General features: G+C 57.1%; 2 protein-coding genes across 10 annotated transcripts in view; one reads left to right on the top strand and one right to left on the bottom strand.

Annotated features, from left to right (window-relative positions):
* Window positions 1–15,109, top strand: part of Nfix (nuclear factor I X) — a 97,084-nt gene extending 81,975 nt beyond the window's left edge. For 4 of the 8 annotated variants that reach the window (XM_076571870.1, XM_015989571.3, XM_042277416.2 and 1 more), the window contains 3 exons: window positions 4,188–4,335; window positions 6,290–6,381; window positions 11,187–15,109. In XM_076571870.1, coding sequence (XP_076427985.1) covers window positions 4,188–4,335; window positions 6,290–6,381; window positions 11,187–11,201 — 255 coding nt within the window. In that variant the 3' untranslated portion in view covers window positions 11,202–15,109. The remainder of the gene's footprint in view (window positions 1–4,187; window positions 4,336–6,289; window positions 6,382–11,186) is intronic. The other 4 variants (XM_076571872.1, XM_042277421.2, XM_015989573.3 and 1 more) reach the window with 1 other exon arrangement.
* Lyl1 (LYL1 basic helix-loop-helix family member) lies at window positions 15,105–18,752 on the bottom strand. 2 transcript variants are annotated; one of them, XM_006996222.4, is made up of 4 exons: window positions 17,775–18,752; window positions 16,784–17,135; window positions 16,601–16,692; window positions 15,105–15,921 (listed from the first exon to the last, which is right to left on the bottom strand). In XM_006996222.4, the coding sequence occupies exons 2-4, from the start codon at window positions 17,110–17,112 to the stop codon at window positions 15,509–15,511; spliced, it is 834 nt and encodes a 277-aa protein (XP_006996284.1). In that variant the 5' UTR covers window positions 17,113–17,135; window positions 17,775–18,752; the 3' UTR covers window positions 15,105–15,508. The 2 variants fall into 2 exon arrangements, with proteins under 2 accessions (XP_006996284.1, XP_015845061.1); XM_015989575.3 differs by having other exon boundaries at window positions 16,622–16,692.
* Between the last annotated feature and the right edge of the window lie 383 nt (window positions 18,753–19,135).

The raw sequence follows: 19,135 nt of genomic DNA, 5'->3' as shown, positions 1-19,135 counted from the left end.
TCAGGGGGAGCAGCGGCGGCCCTCTGTTGTTCGGCCGGTAGGGTGCCTTGATGTGCTCTGGGAAGAATGGGCATGTACTGGTTCTGGAGTACACCCGGGCTGGGCTCTCTCTCCATCCTGGGTCTGGTCCTCTTTGCTCTGGCTTGCTCCCACCCCGCCCATCTACTGTCCTCATCCTCCTACTTTATCCCACAAGGGTTTCTCTTGCCGATTCTCCAGTTCCTTAGCACATTGGTGACCTTCCCGCCTCCGAATAAACGCTGCCTGTCTTAGGGGAATGGAAGGGTAGAAGTGACCCGTGATTACCACTTCAGAGATAGAGCAGACTCCAGAGGGACGCTGCCTAGCCTGCCTTTTCACCTCAGGCAGCCAGGCTGGGAGACATCTCTCACCACAGGACCCTGAAGAAAGAATCAGTTGGCCCCTGTCTCCTGAGGGCTGGGTTCTGAGCCTCACCTGTGACCTAACATGTGTACTTGGAACATTCACTTGGCCTAGAGTGAGTTTCTCAAGACAGGTGCTTATTCCATGAGGCTGCAGACAAATGTAAGTAGACACTTCGCTGAGTGTCACTGGCCCCGGGGAGTAGGGAATCCTCTTAAGGTTTCCTCTGTGACCTGCAACTGAGAGGAGGCTGCTGCAGGGCCCATGGGGCTTCTGAAGAGAGGCCGGCCACTCATGCTGGAGAAGAGGCTGTGCTGGTCTCCCCCGGCCACCATAGAGCGGCAGGCCCCAGACTTAGTATATACAAAGAGTCACTCAGAGGCCTCAGCCTTCGGCTTGTTTCAGCAAAGGTGGAGCCTAAGAACCCAAGTGTCTGCCAAGATCCTGCTCCTGGACTGCGGCCAGAGCACCCGCTTTAAGAACCACCGACCTGGAGCCTGAAGGAGCACCCCACTAAGCACCTCAAGAATCCCAGATTACAGACCAGCCTTTCAGCCATAGAGGAGAAATTACAGATATTACAGAGGGCCCCCAGGCACCCTCATATTTCATCCTCCTACCCCAGCCTAGGGCACTTGTTTTGAAGGTCACAGGGAGAGAGCACTTAAGGTGACCCAAAGGGCAGGAGGAAGGTTCTGACCAGCAGTGTTCCAGAGGTAGAGCAGGGGCAGCCTAATGTGCGTGGTGAGGTTGCGGGCCCACGGGGTAATGACTCAGGGAGGCAGGAATGCCACCATCTGTACGAGGCAGGTGATATGCTGGGCCGGCTCATAGGCTCTTTTTGGTCCCCGCCTCAGCTCCTAAGGTAATGCAGAGCCACAGACTTAGATATTTTAATACCTTGACTTGTATCCCAGCCAAAGCTCTGATGCCCCAGGCCTGGTGAAAGCTGTGACTGGCCCCTCAGGCGGGGTTCCTTTAGACACTCTTGCAGCAGACAGGCCGTGGAGGAGGCAGAGGTCTCCAAGCTGTGTTGTAGCTGCTCAGAACGCAGAGAGAAGCCATGAGGCTGTGATCTGTGGGACTGCTCCATTGCCTGTCTGAGGGGAAAATGGGATGGGAGCCAGACGGGCCATTGACATGAGGAGAGAGGCTCTCACTGACACCCCTGCAGAGCTGGAAAACTTGCTCTTTGGTCCTAATGCTGCCTAGAACCAAAGAGTCACTCTCTAAAAGGGCACCTAGCACAGAAGGCTCCAGGCCGGGTCACAGATCGGGATGCTGGGCAGCCGCGGGTCTGTTTAGCCGGATGCTTCTGAACTATCGTCCTGAGGGTGTGCAGGATGGCAGAAGAAGCCGTGTATGGAATAGTGTGTCAGATCTGATAGGTCATTAGGGATAAAGGCTGGTGAGCTCTGGGTCAGGTGTGGCCCGAGTAGAGCTGGGCATGGCAGTGCACACCTGTAATCCCATCATTTAGGAGGTGGAGGCAGGAGGATCAGATGTTGTAAAGTACTTGCCACACAAGTTTGATGACCTAAGTTTGACCCCTGGAACCCACATGACGACGACGGAGACGATCTGAAGAAGGACAGTGTGGTCCTGCTTGGGCTGGAGGACTTGAGTGCTACACGAGTCTGCTGACATTTGGAGCTGGGGGAGAGCTGCTTCCGTGACTCTGATGAAGGGCCAAGGGTGTCCAAGAAGTATAGGACAGCGAGAGACTCTATGATTCAGAGTCTGGCTGGTACCTGTGTGTGTGTGTAATGCCTTCAGAGCAGGCCTCGAGGGGTGCAGGAAGGAGCTGCAGGCAGGGCACTCTGTGGTGAGCAAGTCTACACTCTGACCTTGCCCTCAGCCTCAGTTCGAACGTCCAAGGAGCTCAGAATGGGAAATACCCAGCAGAAAAGAAGGGATGTGGGGGGACAAGGGCCTTGAGTGCCCCTGGGGAGAGTGCATCTTCTAAAACAGTGGGACATTTGCCAGAGATCTGAGCTAACTTGCACTTGGGGAAGAAGGCCCATGAGCCTGCCAAAGGTTCTTGGGTCAGACAGGTAGAGATCTGCCTCCAGGCATGGCCAGTGTAGCAGGTAACTGTGGATAAACCGCTTCCCTGCACGGCACCACGGGATTCAGCTGTTGGATGGGTAGAATAAAGCTTCCTTTACATCAGTTTCCCAGAGACAGTAAGTAAGTACTGTTAACTCTGAGTGCAGGGCGAGAGCTTTCTTCCTGTGAGCTGTAGGATATGGATTTGTCTACCCACTTAATGCCAATGGCATCTTCTAGGCCTCAAAAATGTCTCTAGATGTTGCGGTGTCTTCTAGGATGGGAAGCAGAACTGTCTCCTTGTGAGCAGTCGGAAGGTCAGACGCAGCATGAATACAATGTCTAGGCTGTCGCTGGACACCCAGAGCACTGAGCTGAGCCACTCACTGTCAGAGCAGAGAGGCGACCCCACCCCCCACCCCTGTAGTGAGATGAGTAAGGACGGATGGATGGCTGGAGACATCAGGTGGGTGGGCTTCCGGGGTTTGTCCTCTCATAGAAGGGGGAGCACTGGCCAGGTGTAGTGGAGCATGCTTATAATTCCAGGACTCAGGATGTCGAGTTTGAGGGCAGCCTGAGAGAGAAAGACTTCCCTAGGATTTGTGCCTAGTTGGCCAGAAGGGCTGAAGTTTGCTCCGTAGGAAAAGAAGAGCTGGGGCCAGGCCTCCCTGCGCCTGAGCTGCAGGTGGGCACGGAGGGCTTCCTCCCAAGCAGCAGGAGGCATGTTCCAGGTCTCTCCGGGGATACTGCGCCTTCCTGTGGCCGGGGAGCCTGTGGTGCGTACTTTCTCTGAATCCTTGAAGCTGACCCAGGCATGATCAGGCATGAGGCCTGGAGGAGAAATGCAAGTTTGAGGCACAAAGGACAAGGAATGAACCTTGTGGCAGAATGTCCTTGGCTCCTGAGGGCGTGCGTTATCCAGGGAATCACTCTCGAAGAACCGCACAGAAGCTGGAGCCACCAATGGCGTGTTTTCCTCGCTGGCTGATCTTTATAGAAAAGGCCAGCGCCCCACTGTTCGCAGGCTGAGAACAGGATCTGCTGGAGGTAGAATGGAGGGTGAGCATCTCGGTGCTGATGGCCTCCTGGGCCAGGCTGCCCATGGGGTAGATGTTGGCAGGCCTGTGGGTCCTGGCTAGTCAGCCAGCCCAGCCAGGCCCGTGGAGGGAATGTACCGCTGGGACCTTGGAGGTGAGCTGGCTTCTCTTTCTGGCCATGAGGACAGGTCTTCCAGGAGCATGACTGTTCTAGGTGCAGTGGTGTGCATTGCTAGGTGGTTCATTTTTGTACCTAGAACATCTTGCCTAAGAATTGACGAATTAGCCGGGTATGGTGGCTCACACCTTTAAACCTAGCCCTTGGGAGGCAGAGGCAGGTGGCTCTCTGTGCTTTTGAGGCTAGTCTGGTCTACATGGTGAGTTTGAAGCCAGCCAGAGCTACACATTAAGACCCCGTCTCAAAAAAAAAAAAAGAAAGAAAGAAAGAAATGATGAACCACCCGTCGGACATCCCCCTTCTTCCCTCCCACTACTTCATAAGAGAGAGGAAAAAAGAAAGAGACAGAAACGCCCAAGAGACCAAATAGAGGCCTTACACCTCCTCCATCCTGTGCCCAGAGGAAAGGACCCTCCCTGCCACTCCTGCATCTTCCACCGGGAGCGCCCGCTCTCAGGAGCAAGTGGCCGGCCGCGCAGGGGAGCGTGTGTCTGTGTGTGATGTGCCTTCATGCGTCACTCTATTTATGTTGTTCGCAGCCCAACGGTAGCGGCCAGGGCAAAGTCCCGGGGTCATTTTTGCTACCGCCGCCGCCTCCAGTGGCCAGACCTGTGCCCCTTCCTATGCCTGATTCCAAAACCACCAGCACGGCCCCAGACGGCGCGGCCTTGACTCCTCCATCACCTTGTAAGTGGACGATGAAACCGAAACCACAGCGCCCAGCATCCCTGGCCCATCTACACCAGTCTCCACTGCAAAAAGAGGAGCGCCCCCTCCCAACACAGCCCCTTCCCAGAGCGCCTCAGAGCCTCCCACCGGATGAGCAGGGTTGAGCCCTGGCCATGGCCTCCTGGGCCTCAGTTACGCCAGCCAGCACCCCATGAGCCCTGCCCACTGCTCCCAGCCAGGCCCCGGCCCAGGCCCCCCTGGGGGGACGGGAGGGAGAGTGCAGTGGGGCGCTGGGCCGGGGGTGCTGGCGCGGGTGGGGGGGCGGGAGGCACAGCCATGCCATCTTCATGCCTGATTGCTGCTTTTGTTTTTGTTTTTTGTTGTTGTTGGTTTTTGGTTTTGGTTTTGTTTTTTTTTTGATTTTTTGGTTTTGTTTTTCAATTTTTTGTTGTTGTTTCGTTGTTCCCTTACACACACCGAAAAAAATTAAATGTGACCACAAGGTGATGCCACCACCATCTTCTTTTTGCCTTGTGCCCCCACCTCCACCTGGCCCTTGGGCCTCTGAAGATGCAGGAGGCTGCTTTTCCAACCCTTCTTCCTCAGTTTCCCATTTGGTTTCTCGTTCTTCCTCCCCCCCCCCCACCCTCTTCCCATCCTCCCATCCCTTCCCTTCTCTCCCCTCAATTCCTTTCCCAGGTTGTAAGTTCCAAGGAGAAGGGAGGGCACTGGGCCCAGGCTTACTTCATCTCTCTTTCTCTCCTCCCTCTCTCTCTTCCTGTCTTTCCCCCTTAAATCCAATGACAAATGTTGCCAAAGGGAAGACAAGAAAAATCTAAGTGGAGAGGCCCCAGCTAGACCCGACGTGAAGGACAGGAGAGGCGGAAGGCGGGCGGCGCGCTGTCTTGGGCTGGCACAGGGTGGGCAGGAGTCTGAGCTGGAACTGGGCAGCAGTGGAGGGGGGGGGTGGCCCATGTCAACGCTCCTGTCCGTTCGAGCTCTCTGTCTCTCCTCTCCCCTCCCTGCCCTCTCCATGTCATCTCCTCATTTGCATACGCCATTAGACATGATCACAGTCACTGGAGGTGGGCAGCGTGGGGGAGGGAGCCAGGCTGGAGCTCACTCTGAAGAGGGGGCAGAATCTGGTGAGCATGGCCTGGATGTGTCTGGTGTAAAGGAGTGAGCTGCCCAGGTGAGCTGGGACACTCCATTTTCCTCTGGGGACTGCTTCCCAGCTGTTAGGTTCAGCTGAGTGCCCCAGAAGAGCTCAGGGGTATTGGGTTCATTTGTCCCCTGGGCACTGGGCAGCTGCCCCTCCCCCAGGTGGCTGAGCTTTGGGGCTCTGTCTATGGCCTCCTTCTCGGTCACCTGGCCTGACGCACTGACGGGCAGAGAGCAGCGTGGCCCTCAGCCGTTCTGCCACAGCACACAGCAGGCCTCCTCGGGTTCTTTTGTGATCCCTGCTGACTTAGTCCTCCACTGGACCCCTGTGAGTTCCTGAACCACTTGCCAACCAGTGGGACTGCCCAAGGTGGTAAGTGGTGCAGCCCCCAGCGAGGCCGCGGGGCTGGAGAGGTGACCTGGATGAGTGGGGCCATGCCCAGACAGGCTGGTCCAGACTGCCTAGCGCCCACCTTTGCCCTCTGCAAGTAGAAGAGCCAGGGTCTCTACTGGTGAACTCAGTGCTAACTGCTAACCATCGTCTCAGTAGGGGACAGAAGTAGGCCCAAGAGACTTCAGCTGCAGCCTCGAGGGCCCTTCCTCACCCCAGCCTTGAACCAGGCTGAAGCAGGAGGGTATGAGTGTGCTCCTGGTCAGTGAGCGGAAAGGCTTGCAGCCTGGCCTCCCAACTGTAGCCTACCCTGCGGCATGTCTCACCTAGTCTTTCTCAGCCCCCCAGAGGGGCAGTGCCCAGGAGGGCCTCATAGCCTGACCTGGTCTTTCCTCTCTCCTCACCCCCTGCTCCCCACAGCATTCGCAGCGACAGGCGCCTCCTCTGCCAACCGGTTTGTCAGCATCGGACCCCGGGACGGCAACTTTCTGAACATCCCACAGCAGTCTCAGGTAGGAGATGCCCCGATGCAGGCAGAGCACATCTTGGGATGAGGAGAGAAGCCAGGGTCCTGGGGAGGGCTGTTCCTTGTGAGTTGCATGCCCAGGCTTCTGCCCAGCTGAGCAGGCTCCCTAGGCAGCCTCAGGCTCCCTTGCTAATCAGCTAATTGGATAATTAGCTCTGACAGCCCCGGACCTGGGAAAGGCAACCCAAGGCTAGAGACCTCTGGGCCATCCTGGTAGAGCCAAGAGGGAAGTTTGAGGCACTGACTAGGAAGGCAGTCCTGTCTCCTGGATCTCCTCCTACCCTTCCAACCCTGGAAGGAAGCTCAAGGAAGCCTTTGCCTTCCCTGTCTCCCTGGCACTGGGTGGGCTGGACGAAGGTGGGGGAGGGGCAAAGTAGCTCTGGTGGGCTGCATCCCCAGAGACTGGCATCAAGGGCAGGGCTGGCTGCCGTCCTGGAGGCCCCTCCCCTGAGTCTCCACAAGCCCCATTAGGAGGAAAGTCAGGCTGCTGGACACCACCCCCACTTCCCAGAAGGAGACAAGCTAAACTTGCCCTCCAGCCTGAGGCCCCAGGCTGCCTTCAGAAGGCATGCACATATAGATGTCTCTCTCTCTCACGTGCACGCGCCTTCATCTAGCAGGTAGAACCCAGGGCCCTTGGAACACAGGGAGGGCGCGCACCTCAGGAACAGGCCAGGGGCGGCTTTAGGGGGCCAGGGCTTTCAGAAAAAGCACACAAATATTCTTCTTTTTGTACATTTTATAAAAACACTTCCTTGCCGGCTTCCTCAGCCCTGGGAAATCCACCCCTGCTCAGAGCCTCAGGGCCACCTCTGTGGGCTCCTGCCCCGCCTCTGCTGAGGCCCCAGTCCAGAGAAAGTTGGTGGATGGAAGTTGTGTGTGTGTGTGTGTGTGTTTAAGGGTCTTTTCTTTCTTTTCCTTACACACACACACACACACACACACACATACACACACACACACATACACACACACACACACACACACACAACTTAGTCAAACTTCAAACTTCAGAGCTCCCTAGTGGTGAGGAGGGGAGGAGAAGGGAACTTCAACCCCCTCCAGCCTCCCACCCCCTTCCCCCAGAGTCACGTCTGACCCGTCTGGTTTCCAGGAGCAACCAGACATGATGTAACACCCAGATGAACTTGAACTTGGGGGTGTTGAGAAGAAAAACAATGGTTCTGAGCAGGGTCTGGAGCCAGCCCCTCTGCTCTGTGCCAGGGAGGCCGAGAAAGCCCTGCTGGCAGAAGGTGGGAGGGGGTGCCAGGGGAAGGGACAGCAGGCGGGCCTCCCCTCCCAGCTCTGGGCTGGCACGGAGCAGGGCTCCAGTGCTCCCTCCCTCCCCCGCCCCCTACTCGGCGGCGGTGGCGCAGTGGCTTGCTCCGCTGCAGCCGCCGCCGCCGCCGCCGCCGCCGCCGCCGCCGCCCAGCGCCCTCCCCTCTCCCTTGGCCTTCTTCACTTTCTCTGCTCACTTTACTTGGATGTTTTGAGGCCAAGTCAGAGTTTGAGGCAAGTTTGGGAAACCATTTGTCTCTCTCTCCCTCACTGCCTTATGATGCAGGTGGGGAAATGAATCCCAGCCTGATCCAGGGCCCTTGACCAGGCAGGTGTGTCTGGGGATCATGGGGAAAGGGAAGTTAGACACCCCAGAGCAGAAGCCCTTGGGCCTGGGGGCAGGCAGGCGGCTGTGGGGGACAAGCAGGAGTGGTTTCCACAGTAACCAGTGACTTTAGCTGATCCTTGGAGCACCAGATGGAGACAGAACAATAGAATGAGGAAAGAAAAGAAAATTTTAGCAATTTTATCATTCCCTAAACAGTGCTTTTTACTTAGTTTTAATCAGTTTTGGGCCTGGCTCGGGAAGCAGGGAGGGGGTAAGCAGAAAAGGCAGCCTGGGCTTGACGGCACAGCCCTGCTCCTGCGGCCTGTGGAGGTCTGCTAAGTCCTCCACGGGGCTGAAACCAACCGGAGGCCTCCTCCCTGGAGGAGCCCCACTCTTGAGACGGTAAAGCTATGTAGTACAGGAAACTTCAAGGGGCCAGTTTGGGCCTTGGCGTGGGGGCCCCATGTCCCATGTGCCCTCCACCCCCCACACCGTGTCTGTCAGGGAAGCAGAGGAGGGTGGCTTCCCAGGCCTGGAGCAGTGGTGTAGGAGCTCATGTCAGCCATCCCTTGGGTCCCAGAGAACACCAGAGCTAGAAGGCCAGAGCTCTACTGACTGACTTCACTCTGGGAGGACGGCCCACCTGGTTTCCACCTCAGCTTCCCAGGCCCTTGCCTGGCCATTAGTCACTGGCCCAGTGAGACTTGGGGCAGCGGCTTGAGGACCCAGAGGGAGGCAGCTCTCCTGTGCACACCCTGCCTGGCACCCCACAAGCAGTCCGCATCACTGGTAGGCAGCACCATTTGCCGTGGCACTCTGAGTACCCCCATTTCCAGATGTCTGTCCTTGGTGCCCTCTGTTGTCCCGACCACTGGCCACATGCAGTGTTGTACATTGAAATTAACTAGAGAAAATCTTAGGGCTGGAGAGAGAGCTCTGTGGAAGAGCACTCACCTAACATTCATGATGGCCTCGGTTCAGTCTCCACACCGTACTCCACGGTGACATTTCAAGTGTCCATGCCCATAAACCAAGCTACCCGTGACTTCATTGGACAGCACATCTAGGACTCCATTGCCAAAGAAAATTCTAGAGGATCTTTGAAGCTCGAGCTTCATTTTTATTTGTGTGTGTGTACACTCGAGTGTGTGTAATATGCATATATGGGCTTCAGTCAGTTCTCTCCTTCCACTTTTTATGTAGGTTAGGGGTTGAATTCTGGTCACATGACTTGCATGCTGTGACTAAAGGAGCAAGACACTGTGCTTCTCTGACTCTGTTGCTAAGTCTTGTATTTAGTGCCCCTATTTCACAGGGGTACTTACTGCAGTTCCAAACCAGAGCCCGAGGGACAGGGTCTGGCACAAGCTGATCAATATTGAAATATTAATGGTTTTGTTTTTTAAAAGAGAGTTGGAACCCAGAGCCTCAGACATGCTAGGCATGGCCACACCCCCACCCAGTAATGGTGGGCTTTCTATTTTTGTTTTGTTTTTGAACCAGGATCTTTCTATGTAATAGGCTGGCCTCAAACTTGATCCCCTTGCTACAGCCTCCTGACTGTTGGAATCACCAGCAAGTTTTATCATACCTGGATCCAACAGCATTTTTTGTGTGTCTGAGTTTTGAGACAGGGTCTTGTTCTATAGCCCAGGCTGGCCTGGAACTCACTATGAAGGCCTGAATGTCCTCAAATTCCCAACAATTCTCCTGCCTCAGTCTCCCAAGGGCTGAGATCACAAGAATAAGCCACCAATCTGGCTTCCAATAGTCTGTTTGTTCTTGAGGTGTGTGTCTTTAATGTAACTGTAGTTGTCCTGGAACTCACTATGTAGACCAGGCTGGCCTCCAGCTGACAGACATCCACCTCCTGGGATTAAAGTCATGCACCACCATGCCTGGCTCTAGTAGTATTTTAAATATTGGAAATTTTCACATGAAATTCTGCCTGGATTTCTGGCTTCTTTTGAGAAGTTAGCCACTCCAGCTACCTGGTGCCTTCACCCCAACTTAGCAGGCTGGACTCTGCCTAGGCAGAGCACAGGCATTCCCATTCAGCCCTGTCTCCTTACGGGACTGCTGCGCATGCCGGAGAGAGGAACTGGGCTCTTAACCACTTCCCGCATTAGAGTCCCTTTAAGTCATCCGAGGGCTCTGACCTCAAGCAGGTCAAGGTTACCCATCCCAAGTGTACCTGGCATCAGTGTGGGCTTGGGGCAAGGATGGAATGAGGCAGTATCTGGCATGTATATTCTGTAGTTGGCACTGCCTGGTCCTGTAGACACAAGTCTGTGTTGTGACATCGGGGACCCTCACTTTGTTGTGAAGGTACTGCCAGGTATACCCAAGCACGGGAGTAGGTCTGGAGAAAAGTCCTCCACTCTCCCTTGGGCAGGAAACCAGAGTGGAGCCTTTGATGGAGGGCGTTGCCAAGCAGCCAGCCCCAGGGGTCCACCCTGTGTGGACTGAGTGTTCACTGCCAGGAGGGCCCTATACACGGGAAGGCAGCGCCCCCTGCTGGCGGCGTAGGGAAGCAATGCCCACCGCAGGGCGCTTCAGGCTCTTTCTCCAGTTTGGTGTCCTGAAGGCCCCAAATCGTGCTGGGTGGGTGGGCCCTGGTCCCCTCCCCCAGGTCTGGCCCCTGTAGGAACTGAAGCCATGTGGTTCCCTGCCCCCAGCCTTTTAGACTGAGGGACAGAACGTTGGCTGGGATGTACAGACGTGAATTTCTGCTTTTAATCCAAAGAGACAGAAAACTCAGCAAGAACTCAAGCTGGGCCACCCCCACCCTACTCCCCCAACCCCTGTGGGTACAAAAGCCCCAGCCTGGCATCCTCTCCACCTTCCAGGTCCCACACAAAACCTAAACAATTGCAAACATGGCCAGATCCCAGGTCTTTGCCAGTGCCAGCCATGGGGGTCCCACCCGCTGGGCACAGTGCCCACGGGAAGGCCAGCTGGACTCTTGCACTGGGGATTGGGTCCGGGGGGGATTCCCTCAGAGGGTGGGGAGAATGGGCTGGCTTCCTCCATTGGGGTCAGCTGCCCAGCACCCTGGCTCCTCCACTTGAGCTCGCTGTCGAGGTTGGGGATCATAGGGCCAGGTGGGGTGAGATAGGAACTGGGACCCGCCCAAGCTGTTCTCATTGTCGCTTTTTTTTTTTTTTTTCCTGGTCCCGTTTCAGTCCTGGTTCCTCTGATTAAGGTCAACAAAGAAACAACAAAATTAAAAAAAAAAAAAAAAAAAAAAAAAGAGGTTCCTCAAAAGGGGGGAGAAGAAATTTTGAAACATGGAAATATCCCCCAGCCCAGCCCCACCGAAAAGCAAAACTTAGACGTCGTCAGCCACTCAGCCCTTCCTCCTCCAGCCCGGGTACCCCTGCGGTCCAAAGCAGCCCAGTCCTGGGAGCCCTCGGAAGGGGTCTCAGCGGACCTTACACCAGCAGCCAAGCAGAAAGAAGCATGCTAAACGGACTCTGCTAAACAGAGGACAAACAGAAAGGATGCAACAAGGCTGCCTTCCTCCTACCCAGCCCGGCCTTCCGGGGAAGGAGCAGCCAGCTCGCTGTTCTTGGGGACCCCACCCTCCGCTGGACCTGAGCTTCCCTAGGAGCCCAGAGGAACAGCTCGTAAGGATGATGGGAGTAGACATTCGAGCTCACCTCCGGACTTCGCCCCTCCCTCCTCTCCCTCTCACCCTTCCTGGGAGCCTCTGCTCAGGCTTCTGTCCCCAGCTGCTCTGGACCAGGCGAGGATGGCCCCGGGGTGGGCAGGGGGATGTTCCTTGGAGCTAGCTGAATTCAGCGTTGAGTCCAGAATGGAGGGTGTTCTGCCACCCCACTCTAAACCGCACGGGCAGTTCTCGGGCCGGACCCCCTCTGTACAGCACACAGGAAAAAGTCAGAATGCTCTGGACTGGACGCTCAGCCCGGCACAGGCACCCTCTTCCATCCCGGTAGGCGGCGAGGGCTGCCCTCTGCCACGCCCCTAGGGAAGGGAGTCGGCCCCAGGTCGCCCCGCACCCCAGCCCTGCATGCAGGTGCCCTCGCTCCGCCCCTCTGCCCTGTCCCTGCCCCTGCCGCACACCGCCCTCCAGGGGCCGGCCGAGAGTGGAGCCGAAAGGGCCCCGGAGCCGAGCGAGGAGGACCAGGCAGCCTCCACCTGCGCTAGGTAGGCGTCCAGCTCTCGAGACTTTCAGTTCCTGTGGAGGGTGGGGGGTGTCATCCTTTTAAAAGAGTGTTCTGGAGCTTTCTGGTCCCCTTCCCTTCCCACCACACCCCGTGGCCACTTCTCCCTAGATTTTAGCTGTCATGTCTTTCCTCTTTATTTAGGGGTGGGGCCGTCATTGTTTGGGTCTTTCACTGTTGCAGTTGGGAACTCCTCCTCTGTTTGAGCAACTTGGGAACAATTTCGTAACACACCACAGGAAGCAGCTCTCCTCCCAGCCCCCTCCTCCTGCAAGGGATGGTGGAGGCTTGTCCAGAGGGTCTTGAGAAGCCCCCTGGGAGGGAGGGGAACGCGAGCACGCCAGCCCCCACTCCAGGGTGACTGGGCCCCTCTGGCTTGTCTTTCTGTGCCTTAGTCCTCCCTCCTTCCCTGCATCTCCCCTCCCAGGCCCGTTCTCAAGGCCTTGCGCCTCTCCGGTATGAAAACACAAAGCACAGGTCAGGATCCTCCGCAAGTCGGTCCAACATTGCACCACGTGGGGGTGGGTTGTGGGCTTTATTTATTGAGAATCGAGTTGGTGAGGCCGCGGCCCTGAGCAGGCGAATGGCCGCGTGCAGGGAGCTCGGGGCTGGGAGGCGGCTGTGCGGGGCGCTGTGTGGAAGTTGAGCGAAGCCCTCCCCTGTGGCGTCGAGGGCCCGGGTGGAGATCCCGCGGGGGGCCTCCCTGTGCGAGGGGAGGGAGCCCCAGGGTGGGGGGCCGGGCGGGCCGGGCGTGACGCGCGGTCAAAGTGCAATGATTTTTCAGTTCGGTTGGCTAAACAGGGTCAGAGCTAAGAGCTAGCGAAAGAGGGTCCCTGCCCGTCCGGCCGCGTGCGCCTCTTCGGTCGGTCGAAGACAGTCGGGCTGCGGGCGCTGTGGGTTTGCGGGGCGCAGCCCCGGGCGAGGTCAGAAGCTGCAGGCCAGCTGGGCCGGGGCCCAAGGTGCCCGGCGAGGTACTCCTGGGAGGACCGGGGTGGGGTGGGGGTGGCGCTCCTTTCCCAAGTGGTGTTGTGAGGGGCAGGCGAGGGACGATGAGGGCGACAGATGTGGGGACGTATTAGGAGAGGAAACAACCCACAAAAAAAAAATATAGGGGAAATTAACCTTTTTTTTTTTTCATTGAACCAAGTGCAATGCATCAGAGAGTTTTCCTATCTTTGTATGTTAAGAGATTAAGAAAAAAATTCTATTTTTGTTGTACTGTCCTCGCGGCTCTGGGGACGCTAAAAGAACTGGGCCTGCCCTGCCCTTAGCGGGGATGAAAGCTGAGTGTTTTTCCTTTTTTTTTTTTTTTTCCTTTTCTTTTCCTTTTTTTGATAGTTCTCTGGGTTTTTTCTTTTTTGTTTGTTTGTTTGGTTGATTGGTTGGTTTTTTGCCGTTTTCCTGCGTTGACGAGGATAATCTGGGGTTTTAATTTGTTTCGTCGTTCGGTCGGTGGGAGGGCTGAAGAAAACGTTCACATTTTATATTTTAAAAAACACCTCGACATGAAAAAAAAAACCAACACAAGATCAAAAGGAAAAGGACGAGAGAAAATTATTTTTAAGATAATTAAACATAAAAAACCCTGGTGCTTATTACATTATAAAGTACGTTTTTAAAAACCCACAAACTATTATACATACGTTTATGAATCAATTAAATATTCTGCACTTGTTAGGAACACGCATATCCCTTCTTTGTTGAGTTTAACGGAACGGGACAGCGGCGTGCGCCCCGCGGCTGGGCTGCTCTGGCCGCGGGTCTCCCTGGGCGCCCCCTCCCCCTTCCTCGCCCCCTCCCCCTCCGGGCACTGGGGCGCGGCGGGGGTCCCCGGCCCCCTCCCCCGCAGAGGTCAATGCCAACGAACAAACGTCCCTTTTCCCTTCCTCCCCACTCCGAGCGCCCTTCTTTGAGCCAGACGCCAACTTGACCCTCACCAGCATTAATCAGGAGCGCGCTCAGCAAGTTGGTAGTTTCCTCCCCGACCCCTTCCCACGGAACACTACTCTTCCCCTCCCTCCGGGAGGTCCGATGCTCCAGGACAGGTCCAGCCACGCTGACAGGTCGATTTGCCCAGGCCCGCGCACGCACGCACGCACGCACACAGCCCGGCACACATCCCCACCCCACCCCGCAACCAGCCCTGTCGACTGCCTTACACACCCGCCCCCGCGCTGGCCGGCCGACCTAGTGCCTTGTTCTCACCCCCGTGCTGGCGGAGCGGACGCCGCGCTCTGGGTCCCAGAGGGGCCGGGTGGCTCAGACGACCCACCGTTTCCCCCACCCCGACCGTGCTGAACGGACCCCCCCACGAGAGAAAAATAAAGGAGCAATAAAGTTATGAGAACTTTTGTCCCCCAATCGAGAGCCCTAGGGGCACCCCAGCCCCACCTCTGCTCCCCCCACCCCATCCACCCAAGGGGCGCCCCCCACCGCAAGCCAGCCGGGGCCAGCCCCCGCTTTGGCCCCTCTTGGGAGATCCGTGCGCCCCACCAGCACCAGCATCGCGGACCGCAAAGGCCGCCCGTCCCGTCAAACAAGTTTCTTCTTAGGCTAAGAAACGCAGTATATACGAGTATCTCTATATATAGTACTAATGGATTTGGTGTGCTTCCCCCTTAGCGTCCCCTTCCCTCTGCTCCTCTTTCAGCCTGGTCTCCCCTCTCTGCCCTCCACCCCCCCGTCTCTGCACTGAGATACATAAGAAACAAGGGTAGTTTACTGTCTGTTTTGTTTTCTGGGTTTTCAGTGTCCTAGCGGAATGCAAGTAGGCAGCCAGCCCGTCTGTCCCCTCTCCGCCCGCCCCGCCCCACCCCCGTCACTGCGCTTCTGTTATACCATCTTTGCCTGACTCTCTCCGGCTTCTCCATTGAATGGCTAATGTGTATGTGAAATAAAGAAATAAAGAAAAACAAATGCAAGAGTGTCTGAGTCTTCGTTAACGCGCTTAACAGGATCATGGACCAAGCGCAACCCGTTGGGCTCGCTGGGGTGGGTCCTCCTCCCACACGCTGTCCTGGGCTTCCCGCCTCCAGCAGGGGGCGCCGCTGCGAAGGCCTCCAGACCCTTCCCCACCTCTCCAAGCACCCCTAAGGATCCCATAGTCACTTTGCTTTGTTGAGTCTCTGGCCTTGGCCCAGGGAAGAGGACACTGGCCAGGCCACCTCAAGTAGCCTGTGGGAAATTTTCCTTAAAAGTCTGCGGGGCCCCTGAGTCGCCGGTCACCCTTCCAGAGCTACAGGGCGTTTCCTCATCTGGGCGACCTCAGTCCCCTTTACAGGGAGTTCACTGCGCAGCAGGTGAGGGGCCACTGCCTTGGGTCACCGCACCTCAGGACTCAGGGCCGTCTGCTCCATCTTGATGGTGCGCACCGACCCCTTGGGGTCGCCGTCGCAGTCCCCAGGAAGCACGGGCTGCGAGCGCGCAGCCTCCACCCTGTGGCGGGCCCCGCAGCGCGCACCGCCCTCCACGCCCCGGTGCGCCGGCGGCTTGCGGGGCCCGGCAGCGCTGGGGCCAGAGGCCAGCACGGCCGCCTGGTCTCGCAGCAGCCGCACCAGGAAGCCAATGTACTTCATGGCCAGGCGCAGCACCTCGTTCTTGCTCAGCTTCCGGTCGGGCGGGTGGGTGGGCAGCAGCTTCCTGAGCTCCGCGAAGGCGCCGTTAACGTGCTGCTGCCTCCAGCGCTCTCGGCTGTTGGTGAACACGCGACGAGCCACCTTCTGGGGTTGGTGCCCTGAGGACCCGAGGCATGGCGTCAGCCTAGGGGCCGGAGGGCACCCACGGCTGTCCTCAGTGAACACCACCAGCTTGGGCTTGAACCCAGACTGTGGGCTGTGTAGACACCAGAGCTGCTGAGCCTGATCATGCCTTGATGACAAGGATGTGTTCCTGGGTTCGCAGCGGTTCTCTTGCCTGCCGTGGGCCTGTGGGTGACTGGTGGCCTATCTGATGGCTGTGGTTGTGTGAGATCATGCCATGTGGTTGTGGGTGCTGTGTGTGTGGCTGGGGTTCTGAGGATGACTGTGGTCTCGTCGCTCTGTGTGATCCTAGTCCAGGGTGTCTCTTTCACCACTACCTTTTCGGCTTGGGGAGCGTCATCTGGTGGCTGCAGTGTCTTATTGTGGCCATGACTAGCTATAAGGCTTGGTTTGTTGGGACTCATTATGTAGCCCAGGCTGGCCTCTGAACTGACTCTCTTGCCTCAGTCTGGATGACAGGGACAAACCGCCCCCGCCACGCCGAGCTAGCCTCAGCACTGCGGTGTTGCATCGGCTATCACTTGTGTGAGTTGTCCCGGGTTGGTGGTGTGTGTGCATTCCACAAAACACCTCTCCCTGTGGCAGAGGACAGGCCAGTCAGACCTGGGCTGCAAGCACCCCCAAGTACACACACATGGATACACACACACTCACCCTCAGCCAAGTTGAGCTCACCGTGGCTCGGTCTTCGCTTCAGCCGGCTGTTAGGGAAGATGCTGAAGGGTCCCGCTGGCCCAATGTAGACGCTGTAAGGGGTTGTGCGTCATGAACGCCTTGTAGGCAAAGACCCTGACCACCAACCCTCAGCACTGCCCACAGTCCCGGCTCCTCACTGACCTGCTGAGGAAAGGGTGGGGATGGTAATGCAGGGCCAGGGTGGGCGGAGCTGTTCCCAAGGCAGCCAGCTGCAGCAGGGAGGGTCGGAGAGCACTCAGCTCTGTGGTGGGCATGGCTGCCGCCGTGGGCCTGCTATGGCCCAGGTTTATCACTGGTACACCTGGAGGCAACCAGGGGGTGCATGTGTTTCGGTGGTCCGGCTCCGCAGGAAGGGGCCCAGGTGAGGCCAGAGTAGGGAGAGGAGCAGGCGCTGGGCTGGAGGCACGCACCAGCTCAGCTTTCTCAGCCATGGCGGAAGCCACCTCTGCCTGGGCCTGGGGTGGGCACATGGACCCAAGGATGGAATGCTAACCTGTGGGAGGGAGCAGAGTTACGGGGAAGGCCGGAGACCATCTTTCTCCCACGTGTTTGACCTAACTGAGCTCTTCAGTGAGAGCACCTTGAGGAGAGGGAGGTGCTCACTCCTCAGTGGTCAAGGATGAGTAGACCCAGACTCACAAGGACATGAAGGGAGGCTTCCTCCACAAGAGGGGGTGTCTCCAGGGGCTAGGCAGCATTGGTCCTCTGAGTGCCTGCCCAGGGCTCTTTGTCAAGGGCTTCTTGCCTCTGAGCCAATTCCCCACCTTTCAGAATGTCTCCTACCTGCAGCTGGGGTACGGCAAGGGTCCCCTCACTAACTCTGAGACCCCCTGAAACTCCAAGATTCACCCTGTGCCACCTCTCCCTGCCCTTGCTGAAAGTTCTTCTCAGTAACCCTAACCCCATCAGCATCCAGATTTTTGCACCCTACATAACACGTTTGCTGGACTCCAGGATCTGGTGTGTCCTGACAGGGTGTGACCCCTTATCTCTCTGCCCTGTCCTCCCCAGCTGGAGAAGATCCCCTGACTCCTCAGTTAGGGGGCCCCAGCTGATGAATGAATAAATGAACTAAGGAACACAGAATGCAGGAGCAGACTCTCCCTCCTAACTTTCAAAGCGTCCTTCTTACCCTGTAGCAGTCAGTTCTCACAGCCTGGAGTGCTGTATAGTCAGGGCTGTCAATCCAGGTTAGGAGGCGGTTTCCATTTTCCAGTCCGTCAGTGTGCCCCAGGTGGTCCCGTTGGGCCTCAGAGCTGGGCTGCGCCACCTCCCGGGCTCCGGAGGGCCTGAGCAGTCTCAGAGTGGCGGCGGCGTGGTGGGTAACCCCAAGAGAAAGTGAGCGGCTCCTGGACCGACCCGCCTTTTCCCCGCCCCCGACAGCCTGGCTTCCTCCCTCTTACCCCCTGGCGCAGAGGCCAGAGGATGCTGGGCCTGTACAGATAAGGGTCTGGCTGCCTGGCCGCGCCTGATAAGGAGCTGTGCCGACCCCGGAGGAAACCAGCAGGCAGGGATCACGGAGTGCGCACCTCCTGGCCCACCTTGGCCAGAGCGGGCCGTCACCCTTCAGGGCTTGCTGCTCCCCTTGGCACTGGGAGACCCTAGCCCTCAGGAGACCCTGGAACCAAACTCACACAAAGAGGAAACAAGGCAAGGCTGCCTCTGGTGTCCTCTGCGGTTATTCTGCCTTTGAACCCCACCCCTTGCCCAGTGTCTGTGCTGATGGGGGTGGAAGGGGCCCCTTTCCGGTCCTCTGACGCCCCATGACCCAAGGGCCCCAGCCTCCAGCCTAGTTCCTCTTTTTTACAGATCCCCTGTGGGCTTCCCCCCATCCCCCACGCACCCAGGAACAGGGCTCCAGGAGACAGTTTGGCAATTTTGCCTTGCTGTGTCCTGGCAGGGCTTGTGCAGGTGTCCTGAGCCCTGTGGCACTTCCAAGGTATTTCCAAGCCCAGGGGAGTAGGATCCAGAGTGTCAGAGCTGTGTGTTTCCCAGAAGCTGCTCCAAGGCTCCCCAAGATACCGGGCCACTAGGCCACGCCACAGCTGGGTGGTGTCCCTTGCTGGCAGGTATTCTGGAGTGACATTCTGAATTCTAGAAATGGGGGGGGTGGGGCTGGAGAGATGTTTCAGTGGTTAGAGCACTTGTTGCTCTTGCAGAAGACTCAGGTTCTGTTACCAGGATCCACATGTTGCTCACAATCACCCCTAGCTCCAATTCTAGGGGATCTGACACCCTCTTCTTAACTCTGAGGGTCCCAGAGAAGCATATGGTGCACATATTCATACATGCAGGAAAAAGTCACATACATAACGATAAATAAACCTTTTACAAATCCTGGAAACCCTGCTGAAAGCTCCAAAGAGGAGCTCATGCCTTTAATCCCAACACTTGGGAGGCAGTCAGGCAGATCTCAGAGTTCAAGGCCAACCTGGTCAGTCTACAGACCAAGTTCCAGGACAGCCAGGGATACGAGGAGAAACCGTCTCTGGG

Source organism: Peromyscus maniculatus, chromosome 5 (genome assembly GCF_049852395.1).
Source record: "Peromyscus maniculatus bairdii isolate BWxNUB_F1_BW_parent chromosome 5, HU_Pman_BW_mat_3.1, whole genome shotgun sequence".
NCBI classification, from domain to species: Eukaryota; Metazoa; Chordata; class Mammalia; order Rodentia; family Cricetidae; genus Peromyscus; species Peromyscus maniculatus.
This window is presented reverse-complemented; position numbering and strand designations above follow the sequence as displayed.